Genomic DNA, 16,390 nt, shown 5'->3' with positions numbered 1-16,390 from the left:
TCATGGCCCTGAGGTGACTCGCATGTGCAAAAGAAAACCCAGACGTCACACGCAGCACACTGTGTGAGGAGGTAAACAAGGAGAAGAAGATGTGAGCGTTAACGGTCTGAAACCTCACTGTCCCTCCACCAGCTACCTTCCGTCGCAGCTGTCTTCCATGTTTGTTTTCGCGTTGAATCCCGATACGGGTCACATGGCTGTTTTCAAAAAATCTGTATCTGTATCTGCTTTAGAACCACATATGAAATAGGCTCAAATCTGATTTGAAAAGATCTGGTTCAATGTGATTTGTGCTGTTCACATTGTCATTAAACAGGTTTGTGCTTTGTCAAGCTTTATAAACCATGATTCTAAACGTGTTTCCAGAACATTAAGTTTCTCTGTGATCTTTACATTGGCTCCGTGTCCGTTGAAGAGTTGATTTCAAAATACTGCTGTTGGTCTATAAAGCACTGAACGATCAGGAACAGGTTTGATTTCTAATACTCGGCACTTCCCTGGTTCACTCTCCATTTTGGGGGGTCGAGTATCATGTTAACCTCAAAACAGATTACTGGGTCAAATTTGACTTTTTATGCACTGACACTGGATACATTTTAACCCAGTTAATTATAGTGTGAGGTTGCTTTTACTTTCTTTGAAAAGCATATTGTGCCTCAAAGTTAGGGTTGGTAATTTATTTTTATCTTTTGTGTTGAAATCCTCTTTAGGTTCCGATAGTGATCAATTTGTTGCTGAAAAAAATCCAGAATCTGTCCTTGTAGGATTGTAATAAATTTAAATGTTTGTGGGTCCAAGAAAAGTTGTCTTTAGCAGTTGTCAGGCAGTGTACGTTCATGTGTTTTTGGGCCGTAGCTTTGACGAGAGGGCTGACAGGAGGGGGCGGGATGTATGGGATGCATTTTTTCAAAGTATAGCTTGCCCCACTAGATTTTACACGATTACCAACCTAAGCTCTAATAGGTTCTTCAAAATGTTCCTTTGTTGCTATAGACAGCCGGTGGTTACAGGCGACATGTACCTGGAACATGCTTTTAGTACTGCACACTGAGTAGCTCCAAAATTCCCCTCTCATAACTTCTCATAGCGAGTTGACAACAAAGAAAATATAGATTTAGTTTCATAAATGCTCCTGCAGTGAAAAAGACACAATACCCAGGTAGAAGAAGCACTGACACTTCACTGTCACCGATCCATCCCGCCTCACCCGAGATGACCCCTGGGTGAAGAGCAATAAAAGATAAATGTGTTTACAGCTACTGAGAACGGATAAAGCATCGGCCTCGATGTTTAATAGAAATCCACTCTCCTTGCTGCAGCCGTCAGATCAGGTCTGAGCTGCTGCTTGTACTCTGAGCACTGAGGGACTTTGGTGCTAAAATCTTTAGGGTTCCGCACATCGCTCGAGGGGCCGCGCTGATGCTGATGAGGACTCTGTTGTTCCCTTTAGGTCTCCCTCCTCTGTCACTTCCTGCCAGCGTCAGGGCCTGAACCGCCTGTTCACCCGTGTGTGTGCCCTGGTGCTTCTTCCACCAACGACCCCCTCTGACCTCAGATCCATGACAGGCCTCACCACCGAGCCCGGCAGGAAGGACTCTTCATCTGTGTGTGTGTGTGTGTGTGTGTGTGGTGTTGGTGGACGATGATGGTGCCCTTACCCTCAGAGACCAGTGCCAGTCTCCTGCAGCCTCCTTGGCGCTGGAGCCCAGGATGTAACCCAACCCGCTGCAGACAAATGAAGACTGTGTATTAGCAACACACAACAAATACATATTTTTGAACCACTTTATATATAAAGCATATAACTGAGTATCTTAGGTAAGCGGAGTCAGGTCGTCCCTATCACTTTCGCCTGCACCTCCTGTCTGTGTGATTAAAGCTGCGTTGAGTGTTTGTCTACTTGTGTTCGGAGCTTATGACAGCGTCACTGATCGCAGCACCGCCAGCAGCTCGGCTAGTCTGTCTATTTGTGGCGGTGATGTGTGCGCGTGGTCACAACACACAGGTGTTAAGTTACAGCACTGAGGCGGGGGTCTGGCTGAAGGCTGTGTGTGTTGTCACAGCGTAATTGAATTTCACAGCATTTTAGGCTGAGTTACGGGTTTGTTTGTGTCACAGAGGGATACAGCGGTGAAACGCTCTGAGCGACATGTTGCTCTATTAGAGATCAGATAAAGAGGACCCTGTGCTGTGATAAGCCTCTGCTGAGAGATCACATCAGCATTTTAAGGACATGGAGGATTTAAATAAACTGGAGGTATAGCAGGTGCTTTTAAGAGAAAGTTGTGTATGCAGACATTATCTTCGAAACAGTAACGCGCTAGTATATAAACAACTGGTTAGTCATTGATATTCATATAACAGCCTGCAGTGAAGACTAAGAGAGTGGAGCTATTGTCCAGCCTGTGTATTATATTACATGGCAGATAACCGATCTTATCACCACTGAAACCCCCATCAATACATAAAGAGAGACTTTGACTGTCACTTAGATGGAACTCCTTGTGAGACTTCTTATACAGTAGATGCAAAAAGCTGCATATTGCTGTTCGCATTTTTTACCGTACTAAACTAAATAACAGAAAAATAAAAATAAACTAGAAGAGTGACTAACCCCATCAGTCCGTCAGAGCAATAGAGTTAGTTCCAGATTGCAAATGAAATATATCCTCACTGCTCTATATATCCAACATGTAACTTAATTATTTCCTTTCTTCTTAAAGCCATGATTGTGAACTTTTCTTTGCTGGGGATGAGAGTTTTTTTGGGGGGGGAATTTTTTCGTTATTGATAGAACAGTAAGTGTGAAGTGGGAACAGAGAGAAAGGGAGGCCACGCAGCAAAGGACCAGGGCAGAACCGAACCATGGCAACTATGGCTATATATAAATGTTATGTATAGACCTCAAATTCTTTTGTAGTCTGAAAGAAACTCTCTTACTTGCATTAGACCATATAAAAGCAAGAATCTAGCCTCCTCCTCCCTCCTACAAAGGTCTGCAGATTTAACACTGACATTGGACACAACACTTTATGAAGACCCTTGATTGTTGATTCTTCCTTTACCTTGTCATTCAGTAGCTTCTTCTAACAGTACATTTGGCCTCTTCTACTACAATTAGTTACTAAAAGTCCATCGGATGTCCTCATTTCTTTGGCTCTTCGAACCTGTTTGTCTGTTCGTGCACTGCCTCTGGCTGCAGGACATGTTTTCCATTACAACAGCAGATTGGGGCAGTTGATTGATTAGGAAATGGGACTTTAGAGTTCTTATCAGCATTGGCTGTTAAAAGGCCAAAACATGTTTTACTGGATTTACACATAGAGCCAAGAGGGAAACAGTCCATGGTTGTGCTTCCATGATTAGTTCTCCAAAAATAACAGCTCAGTATAAACAGGCTCAGACAGCATATGATATTTCCAGTGAGTGACTAATGGCTAATCTTATCAGAGTCCACCCAGAGAGTGTTTGGAAAGTTCAACACCGACAATTAAACTTGAGCATGAAATATATGCTCCCATCAAACACCGGCATCACGCAGGGCAAGGTCTGCAGGGGCAGAGTTTCAAAACTAGGGAGAGGGAGCGGAGGAATCCATTTCCTGTGAATCTGTTCTAATTCCTGAGGTCATTTCCTGGAAACAGTCATAACAACCTCGATAATGGCAAACAAGTGGGAGGCTGGATAGGATGTTTGACTGCACTTTAGTGAGGCCCAGTCTTTCACCTTCTATTGTCTGTGTTGCCGGACAGTTTATTGTGACCCAAACATGTCGGCAGCTCATAACACGAGCACTCAGGGCGCCGTGAGCCCTCCCTTTGCTTATTTATATCCAAATAAACATTAGTGCGCTACAAAACAATTCACCATTCTATTGTGCCCTGCAATAACATTTTAGTGACATGTAAATAATAACATAAAATTCAAAGTAATGCCCACAGTGTTTTGAAGGCTGCATCACATTCCCTTTCTCCTCCGTTTCTCCCTGTGAGTGATTCCATGAGCAGTAGCTGCATGGCGAAGAGCGCAGCATGCTGCTGCTCAGGCACATGCCATTAAGCACTGTATATAACAATAAACCTCAAGTGGCTCCCGCACTGCATCCACCGGTACATTCATCTTTTATTACTTGGCTTTGTTTGTTTTCTCCCTCTGGCCCTTTTGCAGATTGAATGAGCTGAAAAGGCTGGAGATTTAAGCTTAATAATACCTCTCGCTCTCCCACATCCCCACGCCACATCTCTTGAAAAGCCTCCCAACCTCCTTAAAGCTTGACGCAGCCAATTGTAAGTTCTTCTTTTCTCTCTGCGCAGGGCCTGAGCTCTTTGTGCAGCCGCAGCTGGGAAAAAAGAGCCAGATGGGAGCAAGGCCGACCTTCACTATTTGAGAATAATTAAAAAAATCAATGAAAATGCCTCTGATTCCTTTGCACGTCCGGATTTAACACTTACAGAACCGGTTGGATTTGAATAAGACAAGAGATTCAACGTCCACACTGACATCTCAGAGAATAGATCACATCCTGCATCTTGTTGTTTCCCAGTGTCTGCATGACCTGTCTTTCTCTTACCTTCCCAGGGGGATGGCCAGGTAGAAGACGGACAGCATCATGGTGCGGCTGTTGCTTGTGAAGAGGTCTCCTATGATGGTGGGAGAGATGGACGAGTAGCTGGACTCACCGATGCCCACCAGTCCCCTGGAGAGCACAAACAGCCACCAGTACTGCAGAGAGGGAGAGAGAAAGAGACAGAGATATATATTTATTATTCAACTCTGCAGGGACACTTTCTGTGAGAGGAGACTGTTGACTCAAAGGCCATGTTTCTTGTTCAGAGGTCTTTTTAATGTTTTTTATTGGACAAAAAACCGCTGAGCTCTCCTTTTAGTCTCCAGCACGTCTGTGGAGGTTTAGTCGGGGCTGAAAAACACATTTAAAGGTTCAAACGAAAGCATTTGAACTCTGAAAGTTTCCTGATTAACTGCTGATTTAATAATAAAATGTGCTACAGCGGGTTGATGAGTCACTTCTGATACATCTATCAGATCATCAGAGCTGAACACTGAACAGAACTGAAACTAAAGTGAGACAACGACTTGTTTTGATAGTTGTTTGTGTCTCCTAATCTGATCATAATGCTTGGTTTCACTTTAATTGGGTGTCTGGAAAAGCACCATGAAAAACAATTTATAAGTCTTCTATTTCCTCTTTCTATTGTTATAATGGGATCCAGCCATTGGTGGAGGTTACCTTGATCAAAATAATTTTCACTTCTTGGTACTGTGAAATAGATCAGTGTGAAGGAGTTTAATGTGTCAGTCTTGTTATAGTACCAGTGTCTTCTACCTTGCATGTGATAAACTTATAAATAAAAGAGGTGAATCCTTGTAAGGCTTTTATAGGAGCTTGCACGCTGGATTGTTAACTGTTTCCATGGCAACCACAACTCACTGGATAGGGACTAAGATGTGTCTGCTTTTAAAGCTGCAGAGATATCTGGTACCCCCCCCCCACTGTGGCTATACTGGGCGCTAACTTGCGATCAGTCTGTTCGGCCCATGAGTGAAATACATTGCACATTTTTCTTGTGCAATAAAGTGTGACTGTTTGATTGTGACAAACTGTAAAAACTGCTCTGCTTTGTGGGGAACGCATCTGTTTTCCAATTAAAATAGAAAAGAGCAGAGTGTGTGGTTGCATGGGAGTGTGATATGGTTACACTATATCGGGTTTGTCAGCTGTGAACAGAGATTAATGAAGGTGCTGCAAGTAGCAGAGACCATTAGCTGAGACGCTGACCCCGGAGCTGACCCGAGCTCTCATCCGTCACTGCAGGCCTCACGCTGCTGGATGCCACGTCATGTCATAGGTTCATATACACAGCCGTCAAACATTCAACACCACACACACACACACACACACACACACACACACCTCACTGTAAGTTGACACTCGAGGGAAGCATCCCGATACTGTCACATGCATATCATTTGTAATGTTTACTGTTGCCTGTCTCTTTTAAACTTTGGTTTGAAATACATGTAAACTACCAGGTTTACGTTGGATCCCAACTGAGCTTCCACTGCTCTATCTTCATCTTTGTGTTTGTTGCATTGGTTGGAATGATTCTGGGTCTATTCTCTTCCTTTAAATAGAAGGAAACAGGCTGTTGGTGGGATCATGATGGTGGCCATCTATGTGTGTGTGTGTGTGTGTGTGTGTGTGTGTGTGTGTGTGTGTGTGTGTGTGTGTGTGTGTGTGTGTGTGTATGTGTTAGTGTATGTGTGTGTGTTTGTGGCCACCAGGCTGTCATCACCACTTGGAACAAAAATGAAAGTGAAGCCACAACAACGAAAAAAAGCTCAGAGGACTAACTCAAGGGAAGCTCCATGAAAACGTGGTTTAGACACAATGAAGGCAGACGGAGGACTGTAGATAGATGAAAGAGAATTGGGAGGAATTTACTTTAAACTTTAAACTGTTTTGAGCCTGTTTCCAAAGGAGTCTACAGCCGTGGCTGCAGCTCTGTCAGGCTGCACAGGCCCAGTGGTGCTTTCAGATGAGTGCTAACATGCTCTCATTGACAGCTCTAGCATCCGGATGTGTGTGTGGTCATCAGTTAACTTTCAGTGGCTTTTATAGCACACATCCCTCTTACTGCTGACACTAATGAGTGCGACGCTCTGCACACTCAATAATGCAATTTAGACTAGAAGGCAATTTATTTTAGACGTAATGCATTTTTTTTTTTACTGCATTCAATGATAAAATTAATAGTGTGGCTGGCCGAAACAAATTAATAATAATAGCAATATAATTTACATAAATAGAAATATTACAATTCCATTCCATTCCAATAGCTGGATATATCGTCCCTGGAGCATACGCTGGGCAGTCTGTTTTTGGGCATCTCCGGAAATGGATGATGACATTTAAGTCACAACGAGCATGAAGAGGAATGGTCCTTGCAATGAATTCACATTATCACGTGATTGCTTTTAAAGGTTAAAGAGTTTAAAACCACAATCAGGTTTTGAAAATTTGAAATTGGTCGCGATTATCGATACTGACGTTTTACCTTGATTAAAATTTTGGCCATATTGCCCAGCGCTACATCATGATGCAGAGCTGTGATTTACTTTGTTGTCCGGACCCATTTACAAAACCTAGATTCCATCAGTCTGCATGTGGATGGAGGAGACACAAGTTGTAACAGCTGCGACATTCAGTAATTTTTTCAAAAACAAACCAGAAATCTTAAAACAGCTGCCAGACAACAATAGCAGTTCAGTGGTTATTATCCTTATTTTAAGCTCATTATATTCATGAGATAAGACTGAATGAAAGGACTCTTGATTATAAATTGACTAAAAGAGATGAAATTGAACCTGAAAAAATAAAGTAAATGTATGTTTTCAAAGACATTATCCCATTCCAAAGATCACAGGAAGCCACAGGTGGCCGCCACTAAAGTGTTTAAAATTTCAGCTGACTTCAAGTTATCATTGCGGGACGATGATCTGCGGCGACCATGCAGAAGAAAATAGTTTCACATTGTGACATTGGCAAATTTCTCTTATGTAAGATCTGAATTCCACAACTGCAGCAAATCCGCCTAAACGGCCCCTCGGTTGTAAGTGGTCATTAACATTTCATTACGTGTCATGTCTTTCATCTCTCATGTGCAGTAGTGGTGTTACATAAGAGCCGTCTACTATTGTCTCGTTTGATTGGCAGGAGGAACATGTCTTGAGGATGGAATTAAAAGTTTAGGGCGAAGGAATGCGAGCGCTGAGGATCACCCTCCGTCTCCCTGTCAGGAGTCAGTGGCCTTTGTGTCACATGTCAGAGAGGAAGATGGAAGAAGCCCTATTTTCATCTTGGCCAGAAGCAGCATGGCCGTGTCCCCTGCTTAGGCAAATGGCTGCCATCTTGTCTCCTCACATTGCAATCCATAGGCGATTTAAGCGGAAGGGTGCCCTCCCGGGAGCGTCATCATCTCGGAGCTGTCATCCCCTTCCACAGCTTTGGGCTGATGAGCGGGGAGCAGGCTTTACTCGGCGCGGGACTCCATGACACTGCTCGGCATGTGTGATGCATACATTTAGCTTGTACTGTAGCTTTTAAAGCCACACGTCCCTGTTGGATGAGCGACTTTAAATTCCCAGTTTTCTCAGTTTGTTTCACGACTGTCCCGGAGACTGTACAACAGAGGCTACATCCACGCTAATGTGTTGTTTTTGTGTTCATCAACTCGGCTGCTGATTCACCTGTCATCCACAATACCCACTTCTACACTTTAGAGCCGCTAAAACGGCAAAGTTTGGGAATGCGGCGGGGCTCGCTTTATTTTGAAAACTCCAGTGCTGCATTTTAGTCTGGACGGGCAGAAACAGAGATGTCTAGAAATGATGACATAGAGACTCAGAATTGTTTGTTAATTGGGTCTTTTCAGTCAAATCATAGTCTTTATTGATTTGTCAGGCTCTAGTCACATGACCGCCTTATGGAGCTAACATCCAGATACTTCCTGTTAACACTGACTTACACATGCCAAGTGTACGTGAGTGGTCATGTAAGATTCGTTTTCAGTCGTGTTTGTAGGAATCAGGGTTATCAAAAACAGCTACAGAGCCAAAACGCTGGTGTGGACAGAAAACCCTGTTGTTAAACACAGTAGTATGGAAGCAGCCAGAGTCTACTCACCCACGCATACATGCACAGAGCCTTTCACATTAATGTGAAGGCTTCTCTCAGTGAGAAACCCATCCCCCACATCGTCCCCCTAAACAATAATGTCATTGTTTTAATGTGTCCGACACATCCCAGCACACGGAGGCTTTCACGGATATCAAATGTAAATCCTCCTGTCGAGGGGCAGAGAAACTTGTCGTCTAAAGCCTTGTAATTGAGACAACTCTGAGGCATGGGCCGTCATTAGCTGATTGGCCGGTGGCCAGTGAGAGAAAGACAGAAAAGAAGTCAGGGAGGGAGGGAGATATAAAGAATGTCTACAGAGGCCAAGCGGGTGTCTGACTTAACAAGCGTGTCATTTAATTTCGCCGGCCTCAACACCAAGCATATCCTCATCGCTACACAATGATTAGCTCGTCAGTCGGGACCGTATCACAGGCGCGGCAGCCTAATGAGATAACACTGGAGCTCTGGCGCTGCACGTCTCCCGCACTGTGCCGTACCTCTTTGCCGATGAAGGAGCTGCACAGAGTCACAATGGACCAGAAGAAAATGCCACAGCTCAGGATGACCTTTCTGTTGAAGCGGTCGCCCAGGTAACCGAAGATTGGAGCGGCCACCATGAAGCTGCAGATGAACACTGCGGAGAAAGAGAGAGGGAACAGGAGGGAATATTAGTTTGGATGCAGCGACAGACCCATGAATATATTTGTCACCATTGTCATATTTATAGTCTTCGTTTCACTTTGCTTCATTGCAAAGTCTTGATTTGCGACCGGACCGAGCCCAGCACTTCAGCTCCCTGCTCCACTTATTAAGTCAAGACCTGTCAAGATCAACTGGGTGATACCAGTCCGCCACAGAGTCCGTGAAGGACTGCCAGAGGACACCCCCATTCAACTCGGACCAATTAAAAATCCTGTTACACTGCATTCGCTACAAGAAACCTGGCAAAAGAAAAGCAGATCCGGACGATACAGCCCAGGGTCCTGACACTGAGAAGGGTGAAGGTTTTACAGGATTCAGTGAGTGGGGAGAGTTGTTGAGTTGAGGATTGTGAGAAAAAAGGACAGTTTGGATTATGTCCAGTCCAGCAGAGATTGAAAAAAAGACAGAGAGAGGCTTAAGTTGAGATAAAACGAATCATCAAGGTGACGGAGAAAGCATAAAAGACAACATGTCAGGGTTTGGTGCAGCACTGCTGGAATTACAATTAGTCCGACCACATGCAAAGGAATTAACACTACATCACACAGCAGCACTCGTTCTGTCCCGATCTATACCAGAGAGAGCACTGCAGTGGCTGCACCGCCATGAATAATTCCTCCGTCTTAATTTCCTACAGCTGAACTCATGTCGCGGTGAAAGGAACACAAGTGCTTTAAAATGTGTTCGCCTAAATGCCCCGCTGCTGACCGGACAACCAGGACCTGTTCTTATGGGGCCTTTTAGTCTGTATTCATGAGCAGGACCGACCAGACCAGACCTGAATCTTTAATGCTCTCAAACTGAGACCTGTGTCTTCGCAGAGGAGAAAGGGAAGGAGAAGAGACTCCGGACAGCGCCGAGGGGAGCAGGGCAGGAGGGCTGGAGGGTTTTGACACATCATCAGCATAAACATACAGAGGAGGAGAGGAGGGAAAAGAGATGCGAGAGCAAAGAGAGGAGGGGCGCGTTATATAAGGCCGAGGCAGCGCTGTCCCACAGCTGCTGAGGCCAACCAGCGGGATAAGGGACAGTAATCAGATTAGAGCATAACTGTACTTTAGAACATGTGATATCATGGACAACGAAAGAAAGTCATTCCATGACCCTATTTTATGGAAGAATGTAACAAAAAAAAATCATTTTATATAACTTTGTTGGAGATCATGAAATGATTTACTGCTCTGTGTTGTTTTTAACCCTGATCAGTGAATGTTTTATTGGAGTGGAGCAAACATAGAATAATAATGATTTATTATGATAAATTATATATATTTATACATTATTTATATAAGTGGCAGTTTCAGCTTCCTCTGAACATTTCAGTCAATATAACAATAAGATATCTAAAACCAATCTGGTATATTGTACTGTTGTTAAAATGTTTGAAGATCTCTGGGATGAGTGGGATGGGCATGGGATTATACAAAATGGAAATGAAACTTTCTTTGATTGTATTGTCTACTGCAAATGTGAAATCAATAAAAATGTTTGTAAAAAAAAAAATATAACAATAAGATATTCTTAATATTAAATCAAAATTTGACTAATTTACGTTTTAATTGTTTTTTATTCTTCAAGAACTAAAGGTATTAAAATGTCATTTTATGAGCTAGAAAAAAATCTTATTTCCCAAAGCAATGAGAAAAAGGTAATCTACAATCTAATTGTTATTAATGAATGATTCTATTATAGTCTGGGTTACACAGGTGCTGAATTGGTCCCACCTCGCCCTGTTTTCTCTCTCTCTCCTCCTCTCCCTCTCTGCAGCCTCCATCACAAGCCCCCGTGTGGTTTGTGCTGCAGGTTTATTGTGCATAATGTTAAATGACTCTGAAAACTGCTTTGTGCAGGTCTGACTCTCTAAAGAGCTTTGCCAACTCACCCTGCAGCCACAGCCCTGCAGGACACACACACACACACGCAGGGTGTAGCAGTGCATACTGGAGATAAGATAAAGTCGAGGGCTCCAATCACTCCCCAACAGCTGCTCCAGCTGGGTTTAAAAGGCCGGGGGCCAGAAAAGGTTGAATCTCACTGTTTAGCACTTTGTCAAAAAATACATATGCTCACATCATTAACTGGCCCATTTGAGGTCATTAGCAGGACCACACACCATCGGCTCTCGCTCTGTGGCCAACGCAATTTTGTGATTTGTTGATAAGCTGCTCACTTTCTTAAGGCTCATTATCACCTGTTAGCATCTGGGAATAAATTCAGGCCCTGACAGTGTAATCACATTTATTAAGTGTTAGCTCTGCTGCTCATTAACCTTGCTTCTGTCGGAGTAAGAACAAGTGTATATATTTCGTTTCACATGCTGTTTGCAAGTTTTTTTTTTTTTATTTAAGCTTGGCGAAATCAAAATAAACCAAACATCTATAATACAATCTTTAGTTTGTAGTGTATCTGATTTAGTGTGTAATAACAAAACTAATTCTCAAGAAGCCACTGTCAGAGTAATGCGATGATGAAATGCTGTTGCACTCATTAAATACAAAGAGATGCCTTCGTGACAAGACAAAGGGGAAAACACAGCCTTATCAGGTTGTTTATTTTTAACAAAAGCAGGTACACCTTTCCACAGAATCAGGGTGTGCTACTTTCAGTTGAATCTTTACCTCCTCGCCACATTAGATGAAAGATGTACTGTGTGTGGGTGTATTATATGACATTTTTATTAGTCATTTAATTGTATATAGTTTATTTATGTATTTATTTTCTTTCTCTTGTTTCTTTGCAGCCATTGGAGGATGCTTGGGAGGGTCGGTTGTGGGTTCATTGGCGATTCGTTGTGTACTTGTTAAATTCCCCAAAAAATACTATTACAAGCATTAAAAAAACAGAAGCTGGGTCCCTGAAATCCTGAGAGGTCGTAGTTATATTTGAACTGATTTATAGATTTGTACAGGAGACATGTGAAATGTGGATATCCTCAACATAAAAGACACTACATGTAATGTAAAAGATACAGTATGACATAGTTTCACAAAGAAGACAACTCCTTCGTTTCAGGAAAATCTACAAGAAAGCTTCAAGGTGCCACTGATCTAATTCAAATATGATATATAATAAGAGCACATATGGCGACGGGACAATGTGCATCTTATAAAAGACAGAGTCTGGATACACACTTAAATCAAGTCAAATTTATGGAGGCTCATCTGCTCCCAGGAAACACCCTGTCACGATAAACACTTTCCATAAAACAGGCCCACTGTTCTCCTGTCAGTCCAGGCTGAGGGCTGCAGATGTTCCAAATGAAGACATCTGTCATACTTTTAAACTACAATTTTCTCACTTTAACAATACTTATCCTGAGAAATACAATATGGTTAAGTCTTAATAAGACAATCGCCACAAGTTTGATATTGATGGGATTATGTTTTAAAGGTGTTTTAGTTTGTTTTCTGTAAAACTGTTGTTTGGCTTGATTAGTGAGATTTTCTTGACAAGAGAATAAATGTGTTCAGCAGACAACGTGTTTAACTTCCCAGACTTTAGATGGCCCTGTCGAACAGGAAGCTGGTTTGACTGTCGTACAGTCATCAGCTGCTGAATAAGAAATTTACATAAAATGTTGCCCGTCCTCACAAGCCACATTCCTCCACTGACCAGCATTTTGTCTTTGTTCATTCCCGTTTATACAGTGTAACACAACTGGAGGTGAGTCCACATAGGTGTGATCTCCACCGTGTCATCAGAGATATAAACTCACAGCTAATGGCTGAAGAGGCTGCAGATGAAGTGCACATGCAGGAGATTCGCTGCCGGATCGCTCCTGCAGCGAGGAGCTGATGTGCGGCGTGCACCACAGGCGATGATGTTTACACTGCAGGCCAAAGAGGGGGAAACGCTTTCATAACCTCATTTAAAGGACAATGGTCAGCTTTGACTACTTCAGCAGGCGGCCAATGACTGTCACAGCACGACCGTTCACCCGGGCTGCGTTTTCAAGGGAGAAGTAAAGCATTTTATAAGTGCTTTATAAATAAAAAAACACACAAGCAAAAACTCAAAAACAACATAAAACAACTTAAAACAAAGTCGCAAAGAAAAACCAAACATTAAAAGATAAAAAAACTAGTGACAGAAATTTAGGCATGACCTCCAATTACAATAATAAAAACTAGAATTAGGTAGAATCGGTGAATACGGTACGTTATATCCTTTGTTTAAAGGAAGCCACTGACTCGACCTAATGTATTTCCTCTGACAGGCAGGGGCAGAGACTCAGAGCTCTCATTTCAAAAGCTCTGTCCCCCTTCGTCTCCATCTGGAACAACAACCTTCGTTATTAACAATAACATCACCATCATATCATCTGTACTATTACCATCATCTTGCCACTGCACCTTATCTACCTATTTATCTTGTGTTTCTGTTTTTATTCTTTCTACCTCAATATATTTTATTTTATTCTATTGTATTGTGTTTTATTGTATTCAAATATACCGGCTGCTATGACGACTTAATTTCCCTTTGGGGATAAAGTAATCTATCTATCTATCTATCTATCTATCTATCTATCTATCTATCTATCTATCTATCTATCTATCTATCTATCTATCTATCTATCTATCTATCTATCTATCTATCTATCTATCTATCTATCTATCTATCTATCTATCTATTGACACCCCTGTTTACATCTGGACAATGGAAACATACAACAGAAGGCAAAAAAATTTTAGAATTTTTCAGTTGGAGATAAAGCAAAAAGTCAAAGAATGTGACTTTTTGCTGGTAATTACAGTATTGGCTGTTGGTTTGTAGTTACGAAAAGTGGCATTTGGTAGCCGTCTATCTCTGAGGGAAGTGAGTCGAAACTCAACCAATCCACCAGTATCAGCTCTGCCTGACATCCTGCCCTTATCATTAAGCTTGTGCAACATATTAGCTTCACAAACACACTGTCTTTGAAAGCCTTTGTTTATCTCCTATTAGGCTCAGAGTAGTTTTCAGTTCCACACCAGTGACCTTATATGTGAAGAAACATTTTGGAGCTAATTGAAGGCAAGGGCACTAAATTATTGTGTATGCTCATAACAATCCTGAGTTAGGCCATGCTGTGAATACAGAGACGAGTCAGTGTCCCCTCACCAGGTTGATTGAACCAATAAGGTCATTTAATAATGTCTGCTCATCTGACTGCAGGGAGACCCTTGGGGCAAGGGGGGGAGAAGTGGTTTTGTATTTTGAAACCTTTGTAGATTAATTAATCATTATTCCTTCTAATCTATTTCACCTTGTCTCTGTAGTGAGGCCTTAAAGGACAAAATGAACCCAGAGCCTCTAGAACCTTGTGTACTTCTGACAGAATAGATAAAAGCAGTCCAGTGTATCCACTCAATCTTTTTCCCACAAAAGAATTCCAATTCCAGTCTTCTGCACGTGCCTCAGGTACAGGAGGGAGCGTCCGCCCTTTCCGATGTTCTCTGATGTTCTCGTGTTTAAATTCCACACAAGGTGCCGCTGTGCGTGTTTCTCACTTTGTCTCAGCGAGTAAATTACATCAATTACAGCAGTCTTAGGACATTCCGCGACCAGACAAAGGCTTAGAGACAGTCTAAAAGCAGACTCAAAAACAGGTATAGTGGAGACACTGACGTCTGACATCGCTGTGTTAGTCTGATGTTACACTGGTGCTGAGTGAGGCCCTGCATGAGCCACAATATAATGACTTTACTCAGAGCCTCTCTAGGCCAGAACTACTCAAAACTGTCAGATATTAATTCCTGATGTCTTATTGCAAAGTTCTTCACCTTTTACAAATAAAGATTATTTTACTTTACAATTATCTATTAAGTCTCCAGTCATAAAGTTTTGGATCATTTCTCTTCATTCATTAATATCACCATCATCATTTATCATTTATCACTTTTCTCCATTAGTGGCCCCACATGAATCATTTAAGACCATGTAAAAAAAGGTCTTGTGGTACCAAAAGCTTTTTTATCTTTAATAAAATTACACTGTGAAAATGGTTTGATTGGTTAAATTGTTCTAATTACGCCTCTTCTGAAAGATTCAGATGTTTTTCTCACCACATGTTTTTTGTATAAGAAATTTAACGCTAAAAATAACTTTAAAGAAAACCAATGACATGGCCCATGGGTTACACTCAACAGTGGAAATACTGGTGCAGTGGAGCAGAGACGCTCAGACGCCTGTTGTAGGGCAGAAAAAACATAGACAGTAAGGAAACTAAGAAAACACTTAAACAAGCTATATACACAACCACACACAACCACACACACACAAAATCACACACACACAAACACACACACACACGCACACACAGTTTCTCTTCTCCTTCACATGCCACACAGACTAGAAACACCGGACATCCAGCCCTTGCTTTGATTGGCCAGCAGAACAATACCTATGGGATGACTCACCGCCTGTGATTCAAAGCCGCTGTGAATAGAGCACTATGCGTAGATACAGACACACATATGTTGCGTGGGTGTGTGTGTGTGTGTGTGTTATTGATATTCACTGCGCCTGCACAGATGTATTTCCCTATGAAACACTGGCTTCCCCTGAAGAGAGCACCTGTGTGGCTTAGCATCCGGATGTGGGATTGCAAATTCTCAGCAGCACATTATTTCAGCATTTTCTTTTGAGGTCTTATTTCTTGTGACAGTGAAGAGACTGATTGAGGTTGAAAAAGTGGAAATGAAGGTGCTGAGAGGCACAGGAATACAGTACGGCTTAAAGCTGCACCAAAGCAGATGTACGCCGTGTGCTGCTTTCAAGGGCTCCCCTATAAGCTACTTCCTCTGAGATCAGGCTGCTGAACTGACTGTGGTTTGTCATGGATTCAAAATGTGCACCTGTGCAGAATTAATTACAAAATGAAATATTTTTTCTTTTGAATTTATTATAGAATAAAAACGCCACAGAGCTGCATTGAGCTACAGAAGCAGAAAGCAAAAATCAGGATCTCTTTCAAGGACCTTTTTTACTGCCTCTAAATGGGAGGTTATG

General features: G+C 42.2%; 1 protein-coding gene across 2 annotated transcripts in view; it reads right to left on the bottom strand.

Moving 5' to 3' along the window:
* Positions 1 to 16,390, bottom strand: part of spns2 (SPNS lysolipid transporter 2, sphingosine-1-phosphate) — a 66,191-nt gene that overhangs the window by 20,992 nt on the left and 28,809 nt on the right. For both annotated transcript variants that reach the window (XM_062406014.1, XM_062406015.1), the window contains exons 3-5: positions 9,196 to 9,332; positions 4,571 to 4,722; positions 1,659 to 1,725 (exon numbers count right to left, since the gene is read on the bottom strand). In XM_062406014.1, the coding sequence (XP_062261998.1) occupies positions 1,659 to 1,725; positions 4,571 to 4,722; positions 9,196 to 9,332 (356 nt within the window). The remainder of the gene's footprint in view (positions 1 to 1,658; positions 1,726 to 4,570; positions 4,723 to 9,195; positions 9,333 to 16,390) is intronic.

This window comes from Platichthys flesus, chromosome 15 (genome assembly GCF_949316205.1).
Source record: "Platichthys flesus chromosome 15, fPlaFle2.1, whole genome shotgun sequence".
Taxonomy (NCBI): domain Eukaryota; kingdom Metazoa; phylum Chordata; class Actinopteri; order Pleuronectiformes; family Pleuronectidae; genus Platichthys; species Platichthys flesus.
This window is presented reverse-complemented; position numbering and strand designations above follow the sequence as displayed.